This window comes from Pseudophryne corroboree, chromosome 2, assembly GCF_028390025.1.
Source record: "Pseudophryne corroboree isolate aPseCor3 chromosome 2, aPseCor3.hap2, whole genome shotgun sequence".
NCBI classification, from domain to species: Eukaryota; Metazoa; Chordata; class Amphibia; order Anura; family Myobatrachidae; genus Pseudophryne; species Pseudophryne corroboree.
In genome coordinates this window covers 1,044,171,093-1,044,195,847 of record NC_086445.1, presented here as the reverse complement: position 1 = coordinate 1,044,195,847, position 24,755 = coordinate 1,044,171,093, and the positions used below count along the sequence as shown (strand labels likewise).

Genomic DNA, 24,755 nt, shown 5'->3' with positions numbered 1-24,755 from the left:
CTTCACCTCCCCATCTCCAATCCCTGTCACCCCATTACTGCCTGCCTCCCCATCTCCAATCCCTGTCACCCCATTACTGCTTGCCTCCCCATCTCCAATCCCTGTCACCCACTGTTACTGCCTGTCTCCCCATCTCCAATCCCTGTCACCCCCTGTTACTGCCTGTCTCCCCATCTCCAATACCTGTCACCCCCTGATACTGCCTGTCTCCCCATCTCCAATCCCTGTCACCCCATTACTGCCTGCCTCCCCATCTTCCTCATTCTCAGCTATTGTAGTAGTTCATGTAAAGCTGTCAGTCTGCACTACTGCCCCCATGTGGTAGCTCTGCACACTGTTGTCTTACTGGTAAGTCAGTGTACAGTTATGTCAATTTTACCCAACACATCATAATTTTATTTTAAAACAACTAATTTATTTATAAAAGTACCAGTATGTTGTGGTTCAGAACAACAGATATTTAAATGGACACATTTTAGATTTTGGGCTCTATTTATCATCATATTGTTTAATACAGAACAGAATTCCCCCCGCACACTTTAATGGACCAGTAAGTGAATCTACATCCTATAGGATAGTGGTAATGCAGAGATCTCACATAGATTTGGAAAGATATAATTAGGCCACAGCTGCTTCGTAGCGTCCCTGATACAGAAGTCCTGTCTCTACACTGTGGGTCATACCTGTGTGTATTGCTGCATGATAACCACATACATTTACATATAAGTGTAACTGTTATACAAATGACTTATCATATATGGGAGACTGATCTGGGACCCTCTGTGATGAAGAATGGATTTTCTTACCTGTGGGGGCAGGGTGCCACGTCCTGTATGAGAGTTCCGCAAGTTCATATGTACAGAGTGTACTGTACTGGGGATGGCAGGTGTAATGTGTGCATTCATGGAATATGTCCTAGGGGCCAGATTGGGAGATGGTGGGTAACGCAGCCGCGCTCTCAATATACAACTGCTAATATCAGCCTTCACTTGTGCCCCAGCGTGCAATGGCGTGTATGAGCGCTGAGACTCCCACTGTGCGATGGCGCGTATGAGCGCTGAGACTCCCACCGTGCTATGGCGTGTACGAGCGCTGAGATGCCCACTGTGCGATGGCGTGTATGAGCACTGAGACGCCCACCGTGCGATGGCGTGTACGAGCGCCGAGACTCCCACCGTGCGATGGCGTGTACGAGCGCCGAGACTCCCACTGTGCGATGGCGTGTATGAGCACTGAGACGCCCACCGTGCGATGGCGTGTACGAGCGCCGAGACTCCCACCGTGCGATGGCGTGTACGAGCGCCGAGACTCCCACCATGCGATGGCGTGTACGAGTGCTGAGACTCCCACTGTGCGATGGCGTGTATGAGCGCTGAGACGCCCACTGTGCGATGGCGTGTATGAGTGCTGAAACTCCCACCGTGCGATGGCGTGTATGAGCGCTGAGACTCCCACCATGCGATGGCGTGTACGAGTGCTGAGGCTCCCACCATGCGATGGTGTGTACAAGTGCTGAGACTCCCACCATGCGATGGCGTGTACGAGTGCTGAGACGCCCACCATGCGATGGCGTGTACGAGTGCTGAGACTCCCACCATGCGATGGCGTGTACGAGCGCTGAGACGCCCACCATGCGATGGCGTGTACGAGCGCTGAGACGCCCACTTTAAGGCTCCGTGGTCTGTGCAGTTGCGATGGAGATGGTAAACACTCCAACATCAATGAAGTAATGAACCATCGGTTGCACTATCGGCACTTGCGGTAGTGTAAGGTCTGTGACTCTCTCATAGCACGCCCAGGAAACGGCCCCTTTTTGTGCTCACTCCCAGTCCCCGCCCTGAATCGCCCAGCGATCGCAAGCCCCTTCTCAAGTGTTAGCGGTGCCGTGCGCAATTACGAATGCCATTAGACACTCGCCGTGCACTCTAAGGGTTTCCAGGACTCTTTGTGCTTGTGCAGTACCAAAAAAAACCCGCTCAACTGGGCAAAAGTCGACACTGCGCCCGTCTCTGGACCCCACGTTGTTGTGGGAGTTTGCAGGAGAGCCTGGTTTCTATTGGAGAGTGTACGCAACACTAAGATCTGCCTTTCTGGGAGACTCCGACTCATTCTGCATAATAATAGAATTCAGAGATCTTCGTTACACATATTTGCGCAAATGTGTGAATAAGCCCCAAAGCCGCATCAAGGCGTCTCTGTATATTTGGGGTCCCTAGCGCTATATCTAGGTGCAGGGTGTGGCACCCCAAAACACCAGCATAAGCCAGAAAGCCCAGGGTAGCATACCAGTGAAAAAACTATAGTGTTAATAAATTAGTATTTAGGAAGCCGAAGCTATAGAGAAAGTGATACAAAAATGAAATGCAATTAAAATAGAGAAATAGTGTTAAAAAATTAATAAGTGAAAAGTGTTAATAGAATGTAAGGGTATGCCACACTAAGGCCATCCAGCTCAGTCAGTCCAGAGGCACCACACCTCACACCTCCATTACCCAATCTGGGTCTAAGATTAACCAGCAAGGAGCCACATGATAATGGCTCCTTACTACAATATGTAGGTGCAGGCCCTGACATGCCACATGGAGAATTATGGGGTTGCTCCAAGGTAGGTAGCTCTTAGCTTAGACATATTGTAGTAAGGAGCCATTATCATGTGGCTCCTTGCTGGTTAATCTTAGACCCAGATTGGGTAATGGAGGTGTGAGGTGTGGTGCCTCTGGACTGACTGAGCTGGATGGCCTTAGTGTGGCATACCCTTACATTCTATTAACACTTTTCACTTATTAATTTTTTAACACTATTTCTCTATTTTAATTGCATTTCATTTTTGTATCACTTTCTCTATAGCTTCGGCTTCCTAAATACTAATTTATTAACACTATAGTTTTTTCACTGGTATGCTACCCTGGGCTTTCTGGCTTATGCTGGTGTTTTGGGGTGCCACACCCTGCACCTAGATATAGCGCTAGGGACCCCAAATATACAGAGACGCCTTGATGCGGCTTTGGGGCTTATTCACACATTTGCGCAAATATGTGTAACGAAGATCTCTGAATTCTATTATTATATGGAATTTATATCTGGTTACTGTTATCATTCAGGGTGCTGGGGAAACAATTGCTTTTTTTCTTGCTTAGAAATACCCCTCCCTTTCGAGCACCTGAATGATATCACTAAACTAATTGAGCATCTACCAATATATATGTCCGCCTCATTCTGGCCTTTCTACAGAACCCCACCACATCCTGGTCTATCCCAACAGAACACATTTGCGCACGTGCAGTAACGCTCATTGACCGGGCATTATGCTAAACAGCCGAGTTCTGAAAACATCGATTGTGTTAAACCATCGATGTCCTTCCCTAATTCACACAACTTGTTGCTTCTGTCAGTGGAAAGAACCAAGGTTGGAAAGGAACGTTTGGTGGGAAGACCCTGCGCAGGGGGATGGGGAGATTTTGTTGGGGTGGTTAGGGGGGGTGGCAGTGAAAAAGGCGTGGGAGGAGGGCTCTACAATTGGTGTTTGATTCTGAATCCGCACGCACGTAGCTGGCGATGTTTACCAATTGCGCATGCAACCGTAGCCATAGCATTGATGGTGGTGTCTATAGAATCACCGGCTGTAGCGCAGCGATGCAGAAAGTGGGCGTCTCATTCCTAGCACAGTTGGACGCAGGCTTGTACGCCAGGGGAAGGGCGGATATCAGCATTTGCATGTAAGCGCAGCTGAGACTCCGCCACAGACGCAAGAGCGAAGGCAGCCGCGTCAAACTCTACATCTGGCCTGTGACTGGGGGTAAGCAGGCTGGTACTATAACGGCGAGAGCGGTGTGATCATATTATTATTGTTGGGGCGATGCGGGACAGTTTATGGGATAATGGGGGCTATTTAATTTAATAGGGTGGGTAATGGTAGGGTCTATTAATTCATGTTCATTTGGTGGGACTATTGAATAAATGCGGGGGTGGTTCGGGGGTTATTGATTGAATGTGAGTCTGTGGGGGGAGGGTTATTTAGTACAGGTGAATGTCACTTTATGTCGGGACATCACTTATCCCGGCTTCCAGACAGGGCCCCAATGTCACAGGATCAGGACAAGCAGCTGTAGTGGAAGCAATAGGAACAGGTAGGGGGGAGCGGGACAGTCTGCCAGTCCTGATAGTGGCGGGCAGTCCCCCCTGACTGCAGCAGCCATATGCTCTCAGTCGTTGCCCAGTTTGTGCAGCACTGCCTGTTACAGAGGGTGGGGGGATTTGTGGACCTGGTCCCCTGCCGGGCATCTCCAACAAGCCCAGGTATAGACTATGTAACCCCCCACCCCTATATACACACTCCACTTGTACTGTGTCAGGGTGAGGTGACCGGGGCAGTTATTCTGCTTTCTTTCTGCCCCACTGATGGTAGCCACCCCCCCACAGACAGCTGACCACACCCTCACAGGCAACTGGCCACTCCCTCACCAGCGACTGATCCCCACAGCCATCTGGCCACACCCCCACAGGCAGCTTGCCACACCCAACAGAAGTTGGCCACACCCTCACCAGCAACTGGTCCCACCCCCACAGCCAGCTGGTCAAACTCCCACCAAAAGATGGCCACACCCCCACCAAAAGATGGCCACACCCCCACCAAAAGATGGCCACATACCACCCGTGTCCCAGCACCTAGTTAAAAAATAATAATAATAATAATAATAATAATAATAATAATAATAATAATATTTGGTTATGCCATTGATGGAGGGAAAGCATCTGGTTCTCACCCATCGAAGGCAAAAGTATTCTTTCTACATCAGCCAAAAACCATTGATGATTATTAATTAATTAGCACCCGCTCTACCCCTCAGGCCCCACTGCATGTACACACACTATACATCACCCATATATCACACACATACTGTATATTCACCCACATGATGTGTATATATACACAACCACACACCACACACGTGCAATGTACATGTACACATACAGACATCTGTGAACGCTGCACACGGATAAGCAGAATTACACGTATGGATATAGGATCTGGCTATTATATTGGCCGGCTGACACCATTAATGTGCCAGGTATTTCCTGCCAATCTTGGAAGGGTTAATCCCACAGAGCGGCCCCTCCTCAGTGTCTGGAGCGGGGAGAGGAAGGCAGGCGGTGTCATTGTTGGCCGCAGTCCAGAACGCAATCTGCAGTTTCCAGGCTGACTCCACAAAGCAAACGAAATCAAGTCAGAAAAGTGACTTCATGTTCCTCCAGCGGGCAGGAAGCCTGAGCTAGTACTGACATGGGCACAGGGCCTGGGGACGGACAGGACCCACATAGGCACAGGGCCTGGGGACGGGCAGGATCCACATAGGCACAGGGCCTGAGGACAGACAGAACCCACATGGACACAGGGCCTGGGGAGGGACAGGACCCACATAGGCACAGGGCCTGGGGAGGGACAGGACCCACATGGGCACAGGGCCTGGGAACAGACAGGACCCACATGGGCACAGGGCCTGGGGAGGGGCAGGATCCACATAGGCACAGGGCCTGGGGACGAGCAGGATCCACATGGGCACAGGGCCTGGGGACGGGCAGGACCCACATGGGCACAGGGCCTGGGGAGGGACAGGACCCACATAGGCACAGGGCCTGGGGACGGGCAGGATCCACATGGACACAGGGCCTGGGGAGGGACAGGACCCACATGGGCACAGGGCCTGGGGAGGGACAGGACCCACATGGGCACAGGGCCTGGGAACAGACAGGACCCACATGGGCACAGGGCCTGGGGAGGGGCAGGATCCACATGGGCACAGGGCCTGGGGACGGGCAGTACCCACATAGGCACAGGGCCTGGGGACGGACAGGACCCACATAGGCACAGGGCCTGAGGACAGACAGAACCCACATAGGCACAGGGCCTGGGGACGAGCAGGATCCACATGGGCACAGGGCCTGGGGACGGGCAGGACCCACATGGGCACAGGGCCTGGGGAGGGACAGGACCCACATAGGCACAGGGCCTGGGGACGGGCAGGATCCACATGGACACAGGGCCTGGGGAGGGACAGGACCCACATCGGCACAGGGCCTGGGGAGGGGCAGGACCCACATGGGCACAGGGCCTGGGAACAGACATGACCCACATGGGCGCAGGGCCTGGAGACGGGCAGGACCCACATGGGCACAGGGCCTGGGGAGGGGCAGGATCCACATGGGCACAGGGCCTGGGGACGGGCAGGACCCACATGGGCACAGGGCCTGGGAACAGACATGACCCACATGGGCGCAGGGCCTGGAGACGGGCAGGACCCAGGTAATCCGGCGGCTCAGTGACCCAGCAGAACCTCTTATGTCACAGTCACAGACTGGCGCACACATGAAAGTAAAACGTTTTATAGCGAGTCCGGAGGTGAATGGAATTCCAGCCAAGTGCTTAGTGTGTTCGGCGGCTGCCATATTGTCTGCAATTACCGACCAGCTGCCGCACTCAGATACCACGTAACCCCTTCATGACCGGCACAGCGCTCTATCCCCTATACATATACAGCCCGGCTCTGCTATACGATGTATGATTTCCTGTATCTGTACAAACATTAGAGAAATCTTCAGCCCCTATTTCATTCCACTTCCTCCCGTCTACAAATATTCAGCCCCCCCCCCCCCCCCCCCCAAATATATGTGAAATCAATTCTTCTGCTTAAAACCAACGCGTGTAGCTTTACAACATACGGAGACAGGAATCAAGAAAAGGAGCAAAAAAATAATATAAAAGAATGAAAAGCAATTTGCACCTTGGTAAAAACTGTTGTACTGCAGGTGGAGCAGATTTATGGTTGGGAAAATGGTGTTGCACTGCAGGTGGAGCAGATATTGGTTGGGAAAACGGTGTTGCACTGCAGGTGGAGCAGATTTATGGTTGGGAAAATGGTGTTGCACTGCAGGTGGAGCAGATATTTGGTTGGGAAAACGGTGTTGCACTGCAGGTGGAGCAGATTTATGGTTGGCAAAACGATGTTGCATTGCAGGTGGAGCAGATTTATGGTTGCGAAAACGGTGTTGCACTGCAGGTGGAGCAGATTTTACAGAGATTTATGGTTGGGAAAAGCGCGTCTGCCTGAGTTCTTAATATCAATGTTAAAAAAATTATTGGCTGGGATATGTGTCTCTGTAGCAGAAGCTTCGCTCCCCACCCAACCCCCAAGGTGACGCTGGACTGTGAGCTCTAGACAACGCTGCCGCATTTACGTCACAGGGTGGAGAGAGGGCGAGATAACCTCCTGTCAGGACATATGCTGAGTGTTATTCTCCTATATACTGATGTATACCGATATATACTGGTGCTGGGCAGTGGCTGCGTTGGGTCAGCCAAACCTAAGTCTCAATTGCGGTCATCCAAATAACCAATCACCTCTGACTGAGCGACACAATATTGCCAATACCCGGAGCCCCTGTACTTCCCCCCGTGATTGGGGGGCGTCACATGGGGAATCCGCCAGTCACCGGGTTCTGGTTTTCTGTGCTCACTGACCAAGCTCTCAAATAAGCTGAAATTCAGTCAGAACTTTACGTGACCCCCGTCCCCTCCCCTGTCCCCCACTCTGCATTTATTGAAGGAGAGCTCTGAGCTGGGGTGGGGTTGGGTGGGGGGGGGGGGGGGGGCAATGCTGATCCATATGCGCCAAAGCCCCAGTTTTGCTGCATCGGGACTGGCACGTTCGAGGTGAAGGCCCAGGGACAACCCTGTCGGGCTCCATAAGGTGCGCTTCCTAAAGCAAGGTCTCAGGAGGGAGCTGATCTTCAGATGGGATACATAAGAACTCCTCATCACATGACCGCGCACCCCAACCGCCGAGATGCTGAATGCATCCCCTTCAGATACCTGCAAGAGATTCCTTATTCTTTAGAGACAGGGGGCGGGATGTACTAATGTACATCGCCGCCCATCGCCGCCCTGCGCCACGATGCTGATCGCATATGTACTAACATATGCGATCAGCATTGCGGAGGACAGCTCTTCCGATAAGAGCTGTCCTCCGCGATGCGCCGCGGCAGCCTGACTTCCGGGATTCAGCCCCAGAAGTCAATCTGCGCATGCGCGGGGTGACGGGGGCAGCCGCAGGGCATGCTGGGAGGGATTCGATCGGATCCCTCACACAGCGCCGCGGAGAGAAGCCCATAGGCTTCTATGGACGTACGCCAGCTAGAGCTGGCGTACCCCGCCGCGGCGCTGTCCTGCCGGCCGGGGGTTAGTACATCAGGAAAATGCGGTAAACAGGGAGTTTACCGCATTTTCCGCTTAGTACATCCCGCCTAGGGGGCCTAATTCAGACCTGATCGCAGAAGCAAAATCTCTCTCTAATGGACAAAACCATGTGCACTGCAGGAGGGGCAGGTGTAACATGTGCAGAGAGAGATAGATTTGGGTGGGTTATATTGTTTCTGTGCAGGATAAATACTGGCTGCTTTATTGTTACACTGCAATTTAGATTTCAGTTTGAACACACCCCACCCAAATCTAACTCTCTCTGCAGAGGCAGCTTCAGGAAAGGAGGCGCAGGTCAGGAGGTGGTTACAGGGAAGGAGGAGAAGGACAGGACAAGGCTACAGGGAAGGAGACGTGAGACAGGAGGTGGCTACTGGGAAGGAGACACGGGACGGGAGGCGGTTGAGGAGAAGGAGGAGCGGGAAGGGAGGCTGCTACGGGAAGGAGACGTGGGATGGGAGGTGGCTACGGGGAAGGAGACATGGGATGGGAGGTGGCTACAGGGAAGGAGGAGTGTGATGGGAGGTGGCTACGGGGAAGGAGACGTGGGATGGGAGGTGGCTACAGGGAAGGAGGAGTGTGATGGGAGGTGGCTACGGGAAGGAGACATGGGATGGGAGGTGGCTACAGGGAAGGAGGAGTGTGATGGGAGGTGGCTACTGGGAGGGAGGGAGGAGCGGGATGGGAGTTGTCTACGGGGAAGGAGGAGCGGGATGGGAGGCGGTTACGGGGAAGGAGATGCGGGATGGGAGGTGGCTACAGGGAAGGAGGAGCGGGATGGGAGGTGGCTACGGGGAAGGAGATGAGAGGTGGCTACTGGGAAGGAGGAGCGGGATGAGAGGTGGCTACGGGGAAGGAGACGTGGGACGGGAGGTGGCTACTGGGAAGGAGGAGCGGGATGGGAGGTGGCTACTGGGAAAGAGGAGCGGGATGAGAGGTGGCTACGGGGAAGGAGACGCAGGATGGGAGGTGGCTACTGGGAAGGAGGAGCAGGATGGGAGGCGGCTACGGGGAATGAGATGAGAGGTGGCTACTGGGAAGGAGGAGCGGGATGAGAGGTGGCTACGGGGAAGGAGACGTGGGATGGGAGGGCGGCTACGGGGAAGGAGGAGCGGGATGAGAGGTGGCTACGGGGAAGAAGACGCGGGATTGGAGGTGGCTACTGGGAGGGAGGAGCGGGATGAGAGGTGACTACGGGGAAGGAGACATGGGATGGGAGGTGTCTATGGGGAATGAGACGTGGTATGGGAGGTGTCTATGGGGAAGGAGGAGCGGGATGGGAGGCGGCTACTAGGAAGAAGACGCGGGATGGGAGGTGGCTACGGGAAAGGAGGAGAGGGATGAGAGGTGGCTACGGGGAAGGAGACGCAGGATGGGAGGTGGCTACGGGGAAGGAGGAGTGGGATGGGAGGCGGTTACGGGGAAGGAGATGCGGGATGGGAGGTGGCTACAGGGAAGGAGGAGCGGGATGGGAGGCGGCTACGGGGAAGGAGATGAGAGGTGGCTACTGGGAAGGAGGAGCGGGATGGGAGGTGGCTACTGGGAAAGAGGAGCGGGATGAGAGGTGGCTACGGGGAAGGAGACGCGGGATGGGAGGCGGCTACGGGGAAGGAGGAGCGGGATGAGAGGTGGCTACGGGGAAGAAGACACGGGATTGGAGGTGGCTACTGGGAGGGAGGAGCGGGATGGGAGGTGACTACGGGGAAGGAGGAGCGGGATGGTAGGCGGCTACGGGGAAGGAGGAGCGGGATGAGAGGTGGCTACTGGGAAGGAGGAGCGGGATGAGAGGTGACTACGGGAAGAAGACGCGGGATTGGAGGTGGCTACTGGGAAGGAGGAGCGGGATGGGAGGTGGCTACTGGGAAGGAGGAGCGGGATGAGAGGTGGCTACGGGGAAGGAGACGCGGGATTGGAGGTGGCTACTGGGAAGGAGGAGTAGGATGGGAGGCGGCTACGGGGAAGGAGGAGCGGGATGAGAGGTGGCTACGGGGAAGGAGACATGGGATGGGAGGTGGCTACGGGGAAGGAGGAGCAGGATGGGAGGCGGCTACGGGGAAGGAGACATGGGGAAGGAGACGCGGGATGGGAGGTGGCTATGGGGAAGGAGGAGCGGGATGGGAGGCGGCTATGGAGAAGGGAACGTGGGACGGTAGCAGGGGCAAACGCAGGATTTGCAGGAGGGGTTTTCCAGAAAGGGGTGGAGCCAAGCACGGGGGTTGAGACTGGGGTGACCCAGTATATGCTGGGTCCACTAACCTAGTGTAGATAGTCCTAGATAGATAGATAGATAGATAGATAGATAGATAGATAGATAGATAGATAGACCAAATGCATTCTATAAAAGTCATAGAGCAATCTCTATGAATTAGAAAGTCACCGCTGTAAGTGTATAGTAATATGACAAATGCCAGGTGCTAGACTTTGAAGGGTTAACCAGAAGCCAGACTAAGGGTGGGTACACACTAGGCGATTACGTGTAACTGGCACTACAGGGGGCATTACGTGTAACTGGCACTACAGGGGGCATTACGTGTAACTGGCACTACAGGGGGCATTGCTTGTAACTGTAACAACAGGGGGTATTATGTGTAACTGGCACCACAGGGGGCATTGCTTGTAACTGGCACTATACTGGCATTACGTATAACTGGCACTATACTGGGTCATTACATGTATCTGATACTATACTTGCTGCATTATGTGTAAATGGCATTATGTGTTATTGTGCATACACACAGTGCGATATTCCATGCGATACATATGAACTATATAGTCCATGTCGCACGGAAACATAGTGCATATCGCACCATGTGTATAAGCTTGTGATGCCAATGCGTGGTCCTACGTGATCGGCATAGCAGGAAAATATAGTGGGTACAGGCAGGGCCAATACTGACTACATGCCTCCGGGCACAATATAGTCCGTATTGGCCGAGACACCCCCTCGCACCATGTGTATACACCTTTACTGGCCCTACAGGAGGCATTACTTGTAATTGGCACTATAGGGGGCATTACGTGTAACTGGCACTACAGGGGGCATTACATGTAACTGGTACTATACTAGGGCATTCTTTTTAACTGGCACTACAGGAGGAATTACGAGTAACTGCCACTTTACTGGGGCCATTACGGATATCTGATACTATACTGAGCCATTATGTGTAACTGGCACTATACCGGGGGCATTACATATATCTGATACTATACTGGGGGCATTATGTGTAACTGGCACTATACCGGGGGCATTACATATATCTGATACTATACTGGGGGCATTATGTGTAACTGGCACTATACTGGGGGCATTATGTGTAACTGGCACTATACCGGGGGCATTACATATATCTGATACTATACTGGGGGCATTATGTGTAACTGGCACTATACCGGGGGCATTACATATATCTGATACTATACTGGGGGCATTATGTGTAACTGGCACTATACCGGGGGCATTACATACATATATCTGATACTATACTGGGGGCATTATGTGTAACTGGCACTATACTGGGGGCATTACGTGTATCTGATATAAACAGGCCCTGAAAATCCACCTGTTCATCAAAGCGTACCCTTCCGCATAACCCAGTCTAGAGGGCGCTCTCCCATCCTCACGCCTTGGCCATCTCTGCCTCGCTTACTTCCTGACACCAGGCCACCTTCCGCTTGCTTGTAACTCATGTCACCTGTCTCCCTCCCTCCCCCCTAGATTGTAAGCTCCTTAGAGCAGGGCCCTGCTCCCTCCTGTTCTCATAGCCCTCTTCTGTTGCACCTCAATTACAGCTCTCTCCCACTCAGTGACTGTCTGTACCTGCATCTCCTCCTGCTCGTTACTGTCTACCCCCAGTAGTGCGCTGATTGCGCCTGCGCTTCCTAACGCCTCAGCTGTATTGTGTACTGAGAGCTGGGCCCTGTATTGTTCTAATGTGTGCTGTATGTACGGCGCTGCAAAACACTTGTGGCGCCCTATAAATAAATTGTCATAATAATACTGGGGCATTATGTGTAACTGGCACTATACAGGGGGAATTACGTGTAAGGAGCACTACTATGGGCATTATGTGTAACTGGCACTATACAATGGGCATTATGTGTAAGGAGCACTACTATGGGCATTATGTGTAACTTGCACTACACAGGGGGCATTATGTGTAACTGGCACTATACAGGAGGCATTATGTGTAAGGAGCACTACTATGGGCATTATGTGTAACTGGCACTATACAGGGGCATTACGTGTAAGGAGCACTACTATGGGCATTATGTGTAACTTGCACTATACAGGGGGCATTATGTGTAACTGGCACTATACAGGAGGCATTATGTGTAAGGAGCACTACTATGGGCATTATGTGTAACTGGCACTATACAGGGGCATTACGTGTAAGGAGCACTACTATGGGCATTATGTGTAACTGGCACTATACAGAGGGGATTACGTGTAAGGAGCATTACTATGGGCATTATGTGTAACTGGCACTATACAGGGGACATTATGTGTAAGGAACACTACTATGGGCATTATGTGTAACTTGCACTATACAGGGGACATTATGTGTAAGGAGCACTACTATGGGCATTATGTGTAACTGGCACTATACAGGGGGCATTACGTGTAAGGAACACTACTATGGGCATTATGTGTAACTTGCACTATACAGGGGACATTATGTGTAAGGAGCACTACTATGGGCATTATGTGTAACTGGCACTATACAGGGGCATTACGTGTAAGGAACACTACTATGGACATTATGTGTAACTGGCACTATACAGGGGGAATTATGTGTAAGTAGCACTACTAGGGGCATTATGTGTAACTGGCACTATACATGGGGCATTATGTGTAAGGAGCACTACTATGGACATTATGTGTAACTGGCACTATACAGGGGGCATTACGTGTAAGTAGCACTACTATGGGCATTATGTGTAACTGCCACTATACAGGGGGCATTACGTGTAAGGAGTATTACTATAGGCATTATGTGTAACTGGCACTATACAGGGGGCATTATATCAGCAGGTCACCATTCCCAATTGTAGTCCATGTGGATCGTAAGTATGAAAAAGTTTAAAAAATGGAAAAAAAGAAGTGAAAAACTCATGTCGACCTTTTTCCATGTCGACCTAGAACGATGTCAACCTAATGACTATGTCGACCAATAGTGGTCAACCTAATGACTGTCAACCTAAGTGTGGTCGACCTAATGACCGTATCCCGATGCTGGGAGGTGTGACGTTAGGAGGTATGATGTTGGAGGTTGTGAGGTTGGGAGGTATGATGAGTAGAGAGGCATGATGTTGGGAGGTATAATGTTGGGAGGTATGACGTTGGGAGGTATGAGGTTGGAGGTGTGAGGTTGGGAGGCATGATGAGTTGAAGGTATGAGGTTGGGAGGTATGAGTTTGAAGGTATGATGTTGGGAGTATTATGAGTTGGAGTATGAGTTGTGAGGCATGATGAGTTGGGAGGTATAAGGTTGGGAGGTATGATGCTGGGAGGGATGATGAGTTTGAGGTATGATGTTGGAAGGCATGATGAGTTGGGAGGTATGATGCTGGAAAGTATGATGAGTTGGAGGTATGAGGTTGGGAGGCATGATGCTGGGAGGTATGATGAGTTGGAGGTATGATGTTGGGAGGCATGATGAGTTGGGAGGTATGAGGTTGGGAGACATGATCCAGGGAGGTATGAGGTTGGAAGGTATGATGAGCTGGGAGGTGTGATGTTGGGAGGTATGATGAGTTGGAGGTATGATGTTGGGAGGCATGATGAGTTGGGAGGTATGAGGTTGGGAGGTGTGATGTTGGGAGGTATGAGGTTGGGTGGTATGAAGTTGGGAGGTATGATGTTGGGAGGCATGATGAGTCAGGATGGGAGGCATGATGAGTTGGGAGGTATGATGTTGGGAGGCATGATGAGTTGGGAGGTATGAGGTTGGGAGGCATGATGAGTCGAGAGGTATGAGGTCGGGAGGTGTGATGTTGGGAGGTATGAGGTTAGGTGGTATGAGGTTGTAAGTTATGATGAGTTGGCAAATATGATGTTGGGAGGCATGATGAGTCGGGAGGTATGAGGTTGGGAGGTGTGATGTTGGGAGGTATGAGGTTAGGTGGTATGAGGTTGTAAGTTATGAGTTGGAAATATGATGTTGGGAGGCATGATGAGTCGGGAGGTATGAGGTTGGGAGGTATGGTGAGTCGGGAGGTATGAGGTTGGGAGGTATGATGCTGGGAGGTATGATGAGTTGGAAGTATGATGTTGGGAGGCATGATGAGTCGGGAGGTATGAGGTTGGGAGGTATGATGAGTCGGGAGGTATGAGGTTGGGAGGTATGATGATAGGCTCTGCTCTCCCCTTGTGTTACATTGTAGCAGCTGAGCAGCGACGTCACCGGCGTCTCCCAGCAGCGTTCCGTGAGCTCCGTGTGCCCTCCAGCGGCCGCTGCGGAGACTGCAGGTGACGCTGACGCTCCCTCTAGCGGTGGCCGCCGGCACTGCGCTCTGTCTGTGTCTGAGCTGCTGATAAAGTTGCGCTTGTTGGAGCTTCCGGTGTCCTTGTGTCATGGTGGAGTACAAGGAGAGCCCGCTAGCCAGCCGGCCGGAGGGGCTGGACCCGGCCCGGTACTATGAGCAGACCCCGGAGCAGCGGCGGCTGCAGGAGCAGAGACAGGCCCTCAGGGCCCGCACCAAGTGGGACTACCAGCTCAAACTCAACGACCCCTACAGGCCCAGCCAGCTGGTGAGGAGGAGGGGGCCACAGTGAGGGGAGAGGAGGGGGCCACAGTGAGGGAGGGGGAGAGGAGGGGGCCACAGTGAGGGGAGAGGAGGGGGCCACTGTGAGGGAGTGGGGAGAGGAGGGGGCCACTGTGAGGGAGTGGGGGCCACTGTGAGGGAGTGGGGGCCACTGTGAGGGAGTGGGGGCCACAGTGAGGGAGTGGGGGCCACAGTGAGGGAGGGGAGGGGGAGAGGAGGGGGCCACAGTGAGGGAGGGGAGGGGGCCACAGTGAGGGAGTGGGGAGAGGAGGGGGCCACAGGGAGGGGAGGGGGAGAGGAGGGGGCCACAGTGAGGGAGGGGGAGAGGAGGGGGTCGCACTGCGGGGAGAAGAGGGGGCCACAGTGAGGGAGGGGGAGAGGAGGGGGCCACAGTGAGGAGGGGGAGAGGAGGGGGTCGCACTGTGGGGAGAAGAGGGGGCCACAGTGAGGGAGGGGGAGAGGAGGGGGCCACAGTGAGGGAGGGGGAGAGGAGGGGGCCACAGTGAGGGAGGGGGAGAGGAGGGGGCCGCACTGCGGGGAGAAGAGGGGGCCACAGTGAGGGAGGGTGTGAAGGCGGGAGCAAAACCGAGGGGGGGTGAGGAGAGGTGGGCCCAGGAGGCAGGCAGAGCGATGAGGAGGGGGCACTGGGGGGAAATTCGGGGTGGGGGGGGGGGGTAGGTGCACCTTTGGGTAAGTAGGGGCACCAGGAGGCAGGTTGAACCTTGAGGGGTGGTGGTGTAACACAGGGGTGAGGAGGTGGCACCGGTGCCCTTACTGGGCAGACAGTGGAGTGAGTAGGCCAGGTGTAGGGTGACCTATGGCACAGGACCTGGAGGAATTGCAGGGTGTTTGGGTGACCCCAGCGTTAGGGAGTACCTCATACGTATTGCAGTCAGCGTGTAGAGTAAGAGCCCGGTAGACCGTGGTGCAGATGTGACACCAGCTCCGCCGCTGCAGTGACGGCTCTCTCTCTGTCTGCTTTAGGAAGATCCAGCTGTGACCCGTTGGATGTACGCCCGGAGTCATAACATTTACCCCAACTTCAGAGCAACGCCCAAGGTGTCCCTTGAAGGGCCTGTTCTGGGCGACGGTCCCATTCTTCTTCTTCTACACCATAATCACCAGAGACCGGGTAAGAAACCCAGTGTGATGGGAGACTGGGATCCTCTCCCCATCATCCAGTGCATGTCGGCGGAGCCTGGTTACGTCGGGTGTAATTCAGTAGCGGATCCGCCTCTGTGTACGCCGCATGTCTTTCGCACATAACATCATTACACTGAGAAGTCTCGGTTCCAGAGGCGGGGCAGCAGCACAGTCCAAAATTCAAAAAGGAGCACCGCACCAACTCCCCTCCCCCAAACGCTGCCCAACATCGCTGGCTGGGACTCCCTGGCATTGGGTGTGACTCCCCTATTTGAGTTTTGGCCTGTGCTGCAGTCCCACCTCTGGAGCTGCCACTGCCGCAGAGCCTAAATTTAACAAGTGGGCGCAAAGAACCTACATGAAAAATATCCTCAAGGTGAAGGATGATTCCAAGGATATCACAGACTAAGTTCTTAGATCCTCAAAACCACCATATAGTCAGGAGGGTATTCCAGAAGTGTCACAATCAGTGTTCTAAAATTCCAATACACCATGTAGATCAATCAGGAGGTAGTATTCTTTTTTTATTAGAACAATAGATATTCCAAACAGGTAGTGGACAGGAAGCTCAGGCCAGCCCCCTTCTGATGTCTTCAAGGCTGAACTTTTATTAGAACAATAGATATTCCAAACAGGTAGTGGACAGGAAGCTCAGGCCAGCCCCTTCTGATGTCTTCAAGGCTGAACTGATGCTTTAAGTTTAGAGTTTTCTTAATGGGTTGGCAGAGGCTGCAATGCACTAGACCTTTACTGAAACAGTGTCAAGAAACGTAACTTAAAGCATCAGTTCAGTTCACTTGTTAAATTTATGTTTTATTTTGCTTTTTTTGGAATTTGATGAGGATTCCTGTATTTTTCAAGCAGGCGGCATTGTTTTAGGCAGCGCATTTGTTCAACACATTTGTTCCAACTGCCGCAGAGCCTGCCTGTTACACTTACCGGCCACCAAGCGCTAACAGGCTCATACATTACTATTACTGTACAGTCCTCGCTGCGCTGCTGCTTTCACCCTCTGTGTCCCTCTCCCGCAGTAGCGGGGGCCCTCAGACAGCTAGTGGTGGTGGTATGTATATCCGTAGCCATCCAGCCTCCAAAGGTTCACACGTTACCTTAATAACCATCAATAATTTAAAATGGCACTTCCTAAAAATATATCTTATGAAGAGAGGGGGGGGGGGGGGGGGGGATTGTAACTTTTTTTATATGATGCTGACCACAACTCAGTGTTCTGTGTGCAGATTACAGTGACTGCTTCTACGAAAAGTTTTATTATTCTTAGGAAGCTCAAGAGATGGCAAAGTGGAGAGAAGGTCGAGGGGAAGGGGGGGGGGGGGGGATTATGCTGTAACCCTTCCAAAGTCTCTCTGCGCATTACGTGTGTTTATTTCTCTATCGTCCTAGTGGATGCTGGGGTTCCTGAAAGGACCATGGGGAATAGCGGCTCCGCAGGAGACAGGGCACAAAAAGTAAAGCTTTTTCCGATCAGGTGGTGTGCACTGGCTCCTCCCCCTATGACCCTCCTCCAGACTCCAGTTAGATTTTTTGTGCCCGGCCGAGAAGGGTGCAATCTAGGTGGCTCTCCTAAAGAGCTGCTTAGAAAAAGTTTAGCTAGGTTTTTTATTTTACAGTGATTCCTGCTGGCAACAGGATCACTGCAGCGAGGGACTGAGGGGAGAAGGAGTCAACTCACCTGCGTGCAGGATGGATTGGCTTCTTGGCTACTGGACATCAAGCTCCAGAGGGACGATCACGGGTACAGCCTGGATGGTCACCGGAGCCACGCCGCCGGCCCCCTTGCAGATGCTGAAGACAGAAGAGGTCCAGAATCGGCGGCTGAAGACTCCTGCAGTCTTTAAAAGGTAGCGCACAGCACTGCAAGCTGTGCGCCATTTTCCTCTCAGCACACTTCACACGGCAGTCACTGAGGGTGCAGGGCGCTGGAGGGGGGCGCCCTGGGAGGCAAAATGATACCTATAAAGGCTAAAAATACCTCACATATAGCCCTAGAGGCTATATGGAGATATTTAACCCCTGCCTAATTTCTCTAAATAGCGGGGAGACGAGCCCGCCAGAAAAGGGGCGGGGCCTATCTCCTCAGCACACGGCGCCATTTCCTCTCACAGTTCCGCTGGTCAGGACGGCTCCCAAGTCTCTCCCCTGCACTGCACTACAGAAACAGGGTAAAACAGAGAGGGGGGGGCACATTTATGGCGATAATTTGATATAACAAAGCAGCTATAAGGGAGCACTTATTATAAGGCTATCCCTGATATATATATAGCGCTTTTGGTGTGTGCTGGCAAACTCTCCCTCTGTCTCCCCAAAGGGCTAGTGGGTCCTGTCTTCGTTAGGAGCATTCCCTGTGTGTCTGCTGTGTGTCGGTACGTGTGTGTCGACATGTATGAGGACGATATTGGTGTGGAGGCGGAGCAATTGCCAAATATGAGGATGTCACCCCCTAGGGAGTCGACACCGGAATGGATGCCTTTATTTATGGAACTACGGGATAGTGTCAACACGCTAAAGCAGTCGTTTGACGACATGAGGCGGCCGGACAATCAATTAGTGCCTGTCCAGGCGACTCAAACACCGTCAGGGGCTGTGAAACGCCCTTTGCCTCAGTCGGTCGACACAGACCCAGACACAGGCGATGACTCCAGTGGTGACGGTGACGAATCAACCGTATTTTCCAGTAGGGCCACACGTTATATGATTTTGGCAATGAAGGAGGCGTTACATTTAGCTGATACTACAGGTACCACTAAACAGGGTATTATGTGGGGTATGAAAAAACTACCTATAGTTTTTCCTGAATCAGAAGAATTAAATGACGTGTGTAATGAAGCGTGGGTTGCCCCTGATAAAAAACTGATAATTTCAAAGAAATTATTGGCATTATACCCTTTCCCGCCAGAGGTTAGGGAGCACTGGGAAACACCTCCTAGGGTGGACAAGGCGCTAACACGCTTATCTAAACAAGTGGCGTTACCCTCTCCTGAGACGGCCGCACTTAAAGATCCATCAGATAGGAGGATGGAAAATATCCAAAAAAGTATATACACGCATGCAGGTGTTATACTACGACCAGCTGTAGCGACTGCCTGGATGGGCAGTGCTGGGGTAGTTTGGTCAGAGTCCCTGATTGAAAATATTGATACCCTGGACAGGGACAATATTTTACTGTCGTTAGAACAAATAAAGGATGCATTTCTTTATATGCGTGATGCACAGAGGGATATCTGCACACTGGCATCACGGGTAAGTGCTATGTCCATTTCGGCCAGAAGAGCTTTATGGACGCGACAGTGGTCAGGTGATGCGGATTCAAAACGGCATATGGAAGTTTTGCCGTATAAAGGGGAGGAGTTATTTGGAGTCGGTCTATCAGATTTGGTGGCCACGGCTACTGCCGGGAAATCCACCTTTCTACCTCAAGTCACTCCCCCACAGAAAAAGGCACCGACTTTTCAACCGCAGCCCTTTCGTTCCTTTAAAAATAAGAGAGCAAAGGGCTATTCATATCTGCCACGAGGCAAAGGTCGAGGGAAGAGACAGCAACACGCAGCTCCTTCCCAGGAACAGAAGCCCTCCCCGGCTTCTACAAAAGCCTCAGCATGACGCTGGGGCTCCTCAAGCGGAATCGGGGATGGTGGGCGGTCGTCTCAAAAATTACAGCGCGCAGTGGGCTCACTCGCAGGTAGATCCCTGGATCCTGCAGATAATATCTCAAGGGTACAGGTTGGAATTAGAGACGGATCCACCTCGCCGTTTCCTGAAGTCTGCTTTACCAACGTCCCCCTCCGAAAGGGAGACGGTTTTGGAAGCCATTCACAAGCTGTACTCTCAGCAGGTGATAGTCAAGGTACCTCTTCTACAACAAGGGAAGGGGTATTATTCCACTCTTTTTGTGGTACCGAAGCCGGATGGCTCGGTAAGGCCTATTCTAAATCTGAAGTCCTTGAACCTGTACATAAAGAAGTTCAAGTTCAAAATGGAGTCACTCAGAACAGTGATAGCGAACCTGGAAGAGGGGGACTTTATGGTATCCTTGGACATCAAGGATGCGTATCTCCACGTTCCAATTTACCCCTCACACCAGGGGTACCTCAGGTTCGTTGTACAAAACTGTCACTATCAGTTTCAGACGCTGCCGTTCGGATTGTCCACGGCACCTCGGATCTTTACAAAGGTAATGGCCGAGATGATGATTCTTCTTCGAAGAAAAGGCGTATTAATTATCCCATACTTGGACGATCTCCTAATAAGGGCGAGGTCCAGAGAACAGCTAGAGATGGGATTAGCACTGTCTCAAGAAGTGCTAAAACAGCACGGGTGGATTCTGAATATTCCAAAATCCCAGTTAATGCCGACAACTCGTCTGCTGTTCCTAGGGATGATTCTGGACACGGTTCAGAAAAAGGTTTTTCTCCCGAGGAAAAAGCCAAGGAGTTATCCGAGCTTGTCAGGAACCTCCTAAAACCAGGAAAGGTGTCTGTACATCAATGCACAAGAGTCCTGGGAAAAATGGTGGCTTCTTACGAAGCAATTCCATTCGGCAGATTCCACGCAAGAATTTTCCAAAGGGATCTGTTGGACAAATGGTCAGGGTCGCATCTTCAGATGCACCTACGGATAACCCTGTCTCCAAGGACAAGGGTGTCTCTTCTGTGGTGGTTGCAGAGTCCTCATCTATTGGAGGGCCGCAGATTCGGCATACAGGATTGGATCCTGGTGACCACGGACGCCAGCCTGAGAGGCTGGGGAGCAGTCACACAAGGAAGAAACTTCCAGGGAGTATGGACGAGCCTGGAAACGTCTCTTCACATAAACATTCTGGAACTAAGAGCAATATACAATGCTCTAAGCCAGGCAGAACCTCTGCTTCAGGGAAAACCGGTGTTGATCCAGTCGGACAACATCACGGCAGTCGCCCATGTGAACAGACAGGGCGGCACAAGAAGCAGGAGTGCAATGGCAGAAGCTGCAAGGATTCTTCGCTGGGCAGAGAATCATGTGATAGCGCTATCAGCAGTGTTCATCCCGGGAGTGGACAACTGGGAAGCAGACTTCCTCAGCAGACACGATCTTCACCCGGGAGAGTGGGGACTTCATCCAGAAGTCTTCCACATGCTGGTAACCCGTTGGGAAAGACCAATGGTGGACATGATGGCGTCTCGCCTCAACAAAAAACTGGACAGGTATTGCGCCAGGTCAAGAGATCCGCAGGCAATAGCTGTGGACGCGCTGGTAACGCCTTGGGTGTACCAGTCGGTGTATGTGTTTCCTCCTCTGCCTCTCATACCAAAAGTATTGAGAATTATACGGCAAAGAGGCGTAAGAACGATACTAGTGGTTCCGGATTGGCCAAGAAGGACTTGGTACCCGGAACTTCAAGAGATGATCACGGAAGATCCGTGGCCTCTACCTCTAAGGAGGGACTTGCTTCAGCAGGGTCCCTGTCTGTTTCAAGACTTACCGCGGCTGCGTTTGACGGCATGGCGGTTGAACGCCGGATCCTAATGGAAAAAGGCATGCCGGAAGAAGTCATTCCTACTTTGATTAAAGCAAGGAAAGAAGTAACCGTGCAACATTATCACCGAATTTGGCGAAAATATGTTGCGTGGTGCGAAGATCGGAGTGCTCCGACGGAGGAATTTCAACTGGGTCGATTCCTACATTTCCTGCAATCAGGATTGTCTATGGGTCTCAAATTGGGATCTATTAAGGTTCAAATTTCGGCCCTGTCGATTTTCTTTCAAAAAGAATTGGCTTCAGTCCCTGAAGTCCAGACCTTTGTGAAGGGAGTGCTGCATATACAGCCTCCTGTGGTGCCTCCAGTGGCACCGTGGGATCTCAATGTAGTTTTGGATTTTCTAAAATCTCATTGGTTTGAACCACTAAATAAGGTGGATTTGAAATATCTCACTTGGAAAGTGACCATGCTTCTAGCCCTGGCTTCTGCCAGGAGAGTGTCAGAATTGGCAGCTTTATCTTACAAAAGCCCATATCTGATTTTCCATTCGGACAGGGCAGAACTGCGGACTCGTCCGCATTTTCTCCCTAAGGTGGTGTCAGCATTTCATCTGAACCAGCCTATTGTAGTGCCTGCGGCTACAAGTGACTTGGAGGACTCCAAGTTACTGGACGTTGTCAGAGCATTAAAAATATATATTGCAAGAACAGCTGGAGTCAGAAAATCTGACTCGTTGTTTATATTGTATGCACCCAACAAGATGGGTGCTCCTGCGTCTAAGCAGACGATTGCTCGTTGGATCTGTAGCACAATCCAACTGGCACATTCTGTGGCAGGCCTGCCACAGCCTAAATCTGTAAAGGCCCACTCCACAAGGAAAGTGGGCTCATCTTGGGCGGCTGCCCGAGGGGTCTCGGCATTACAACTTTGCCGAGCAGCTACGTGGTCAGGGGAGAACACGTTTGTAAAATTTTACAAATTTGATACTCTGGCTAAGGAGGACCTGGAGTTCTCTCATTCGGTGCTGCAGAGTCATCCGCACTCTCCCGCCCGTTTGGGAGCTTTGGTATAATCCCCATGGTCCTTTCAGGAACCCCAGCATCCACTAGGACGATAGAGAAAATAAGATTTTACTTACCGATAAATCTATTTCTCGGAGTCCGTAGTGGATGCTGGGCGCCCATCCCAAGTGCGGATTATCTGCATAAATTGTACATAGTTATTGTTAACTTATTCGGGTTATTGTTGTTGGAAGCCATCTTTCAGAGGCTCCACTGTTATCATACTGTTAACTGGGTTTAGATCACAAGTTGTACGGTGTGATTGGTGTGGCTGGTATGAGTCTTACCCGGGATTCAAAATCCTCCCTTATTGTGTACGCTCGTCCGGGCACAGTACCTAACTGGAGTCTGGAGGAGGGTCATAGGGGGAGGAGCCAGTGCACACCACCTGATCGGAAAAAGCTTTACTTTTTGTGCCCTGTCTCCTGCGGAGCCGCTATTCCCCATGGTCCTTTCAGGAACCCCAGCATCCACTACGGACTCCGAGAAATAGATTTATCGGTAAGTAAAATCTTATTTTCTCTGCATAATGTCATGTAACTGTGGTTGCCATGGAAATCACTAGACACTGTAAATAATGGCAACTTACTGCTGTAAGGAAAATTTGACCGCTCGTGTGGAGGGGGCTAGCACATAGAAGAAAATCAAGATGACCCTAACGGGAATGTGCTCCAGGGTGAGAAGGTGACCCCATGATTGGAGGGGGTTGGAAGTGCTGTCCACCACTTTCTTCAGTCCACCTCCAGTTGAGTACAGAACACTGGATTTTGGCAGTGTGTAGGAATTGTTTTGCAGCTCCTGCGCTGTACACCGGTCACCAGAATTGCAGCCTGTATGGCCTTCTATAGGTGACACAGCTGTAGTGGTCCATGAAAATGGTGGCTCCTGAAGGCAGTGGTGCCCCCTGTGTGGACAGGATGAACTGCAGTTTAGCAATGGGTTTCCCCCTCAGCCCTAATCTTACTGTGCAGCATTTAAGTTTGTGTTCAGCTGGTTCTATGACACTGTGACCCACCTTTTATTGCAGCTTGCTTTGAACCTTCCAATAGAGTGTAAGTTCCCCTGCCGAGCGAGTCTGCTGCCTGTGATGACCTAACCTTAATCTTTCCCTCTCCTTGCAGGAGAATCGTGAGAAGCTGATCAAAGAGGGTAAATATGAGCGCCCGTTTGCCCTGTCCAGCTGATACCCTACCTCTCAGGACTGCATTAACTATTCTTTCAAATTATTCCTCACTATGGTCATTGTCCATATTATTAAAATAAACCTGTAATATATTTCCAGCGGTGTGTGTAGTAAATACTGTAACGTGTGACTTACTGACCGACCTTTGCCCTGTGACATCATTAGTAAAGGACCAAGTGCAAGAAATGGGGGGGGGGGGGGGGGGGGGGCGGGATTGGGTGTCTTCAGAAACATTGTATTCACCAGTGGGGGGCAGGCAATAGTTTCTCTACAGCTAGAGCACAGGTATGTGTATAGGGAGACAGAGTTAATATGTATTTCTGCAGTGAGGTACACTGGTATTCCACAGGAAAAAACATTGGAGTGTAGAGCTGGATCTTGAGCCGAGGCACCAACAGGCTAAATCTTTGACTGTTCCCAGGATGCATTGCACCGCCTCCTCTATAACCCCGCCTCCAGGCACTGGAGCCCAGTTTGTAAGTTGGTGCCTGCAGAGGTCATGAACAGGTGGCAAAGAGCTTATTTTGAAGACTTCAAGGGCCGCAGCACTTTTATATCAGTCTGACATTCTGTGCTGCGGCTCCATCACCTCCCCCAGCAGCGCTGCATACTCCCGCGGCCTGGTTCCCAGGTACTTGCGGCGGAGGCGCACCGGAGTTCAGTCACACACCGCCGCCGCTCTCATGGATTGCGTAGCTGCACATCAGGGAGGAGATAAGAGGGTCCCCCAGGTGGGACCAGCTGGTAAGTCGCGATCTGGTTGCGGTCCCAGGAGACAGACCGCTCTGCTGGCGTGGACACTGTACTGCACAGGGACACCACTGAATCCACCAGGGCAAGGGAGCACAGGTCGGATTTGCTAAAATATGTTTGTTATAG

At 51.8% G+C, this 24,755-nt stretch overlaps 1 protein-coding gene across 1 annotated transcript; it reads left to right on the top strand.

Annotated features, from left to right (window-relative positions):
• Window positions 1–14,780: 14,780 nt before the first annotated feature.
• On the top strand, window positions 14,781–23,974 carry NDUFB4 (NADH:ubiquinone oxidoreductase subunit B4). The gene is given in 4 exon segments (XM_063956855.1): window positions 14,781–15,002; window positions 16,001–16,081; window positions 16,083–16,148; window positions 23,815–23,974. Coding segments are annotated over 4 exon segments (387 nt in total). The 5' UTR covers window positions 14,781–14,825; the 3' UTR covers window positions 23,878–23,974.
• The last annotated feature ends 781 nt before the right edge of the window (window positions 23,975–24,755 follow it).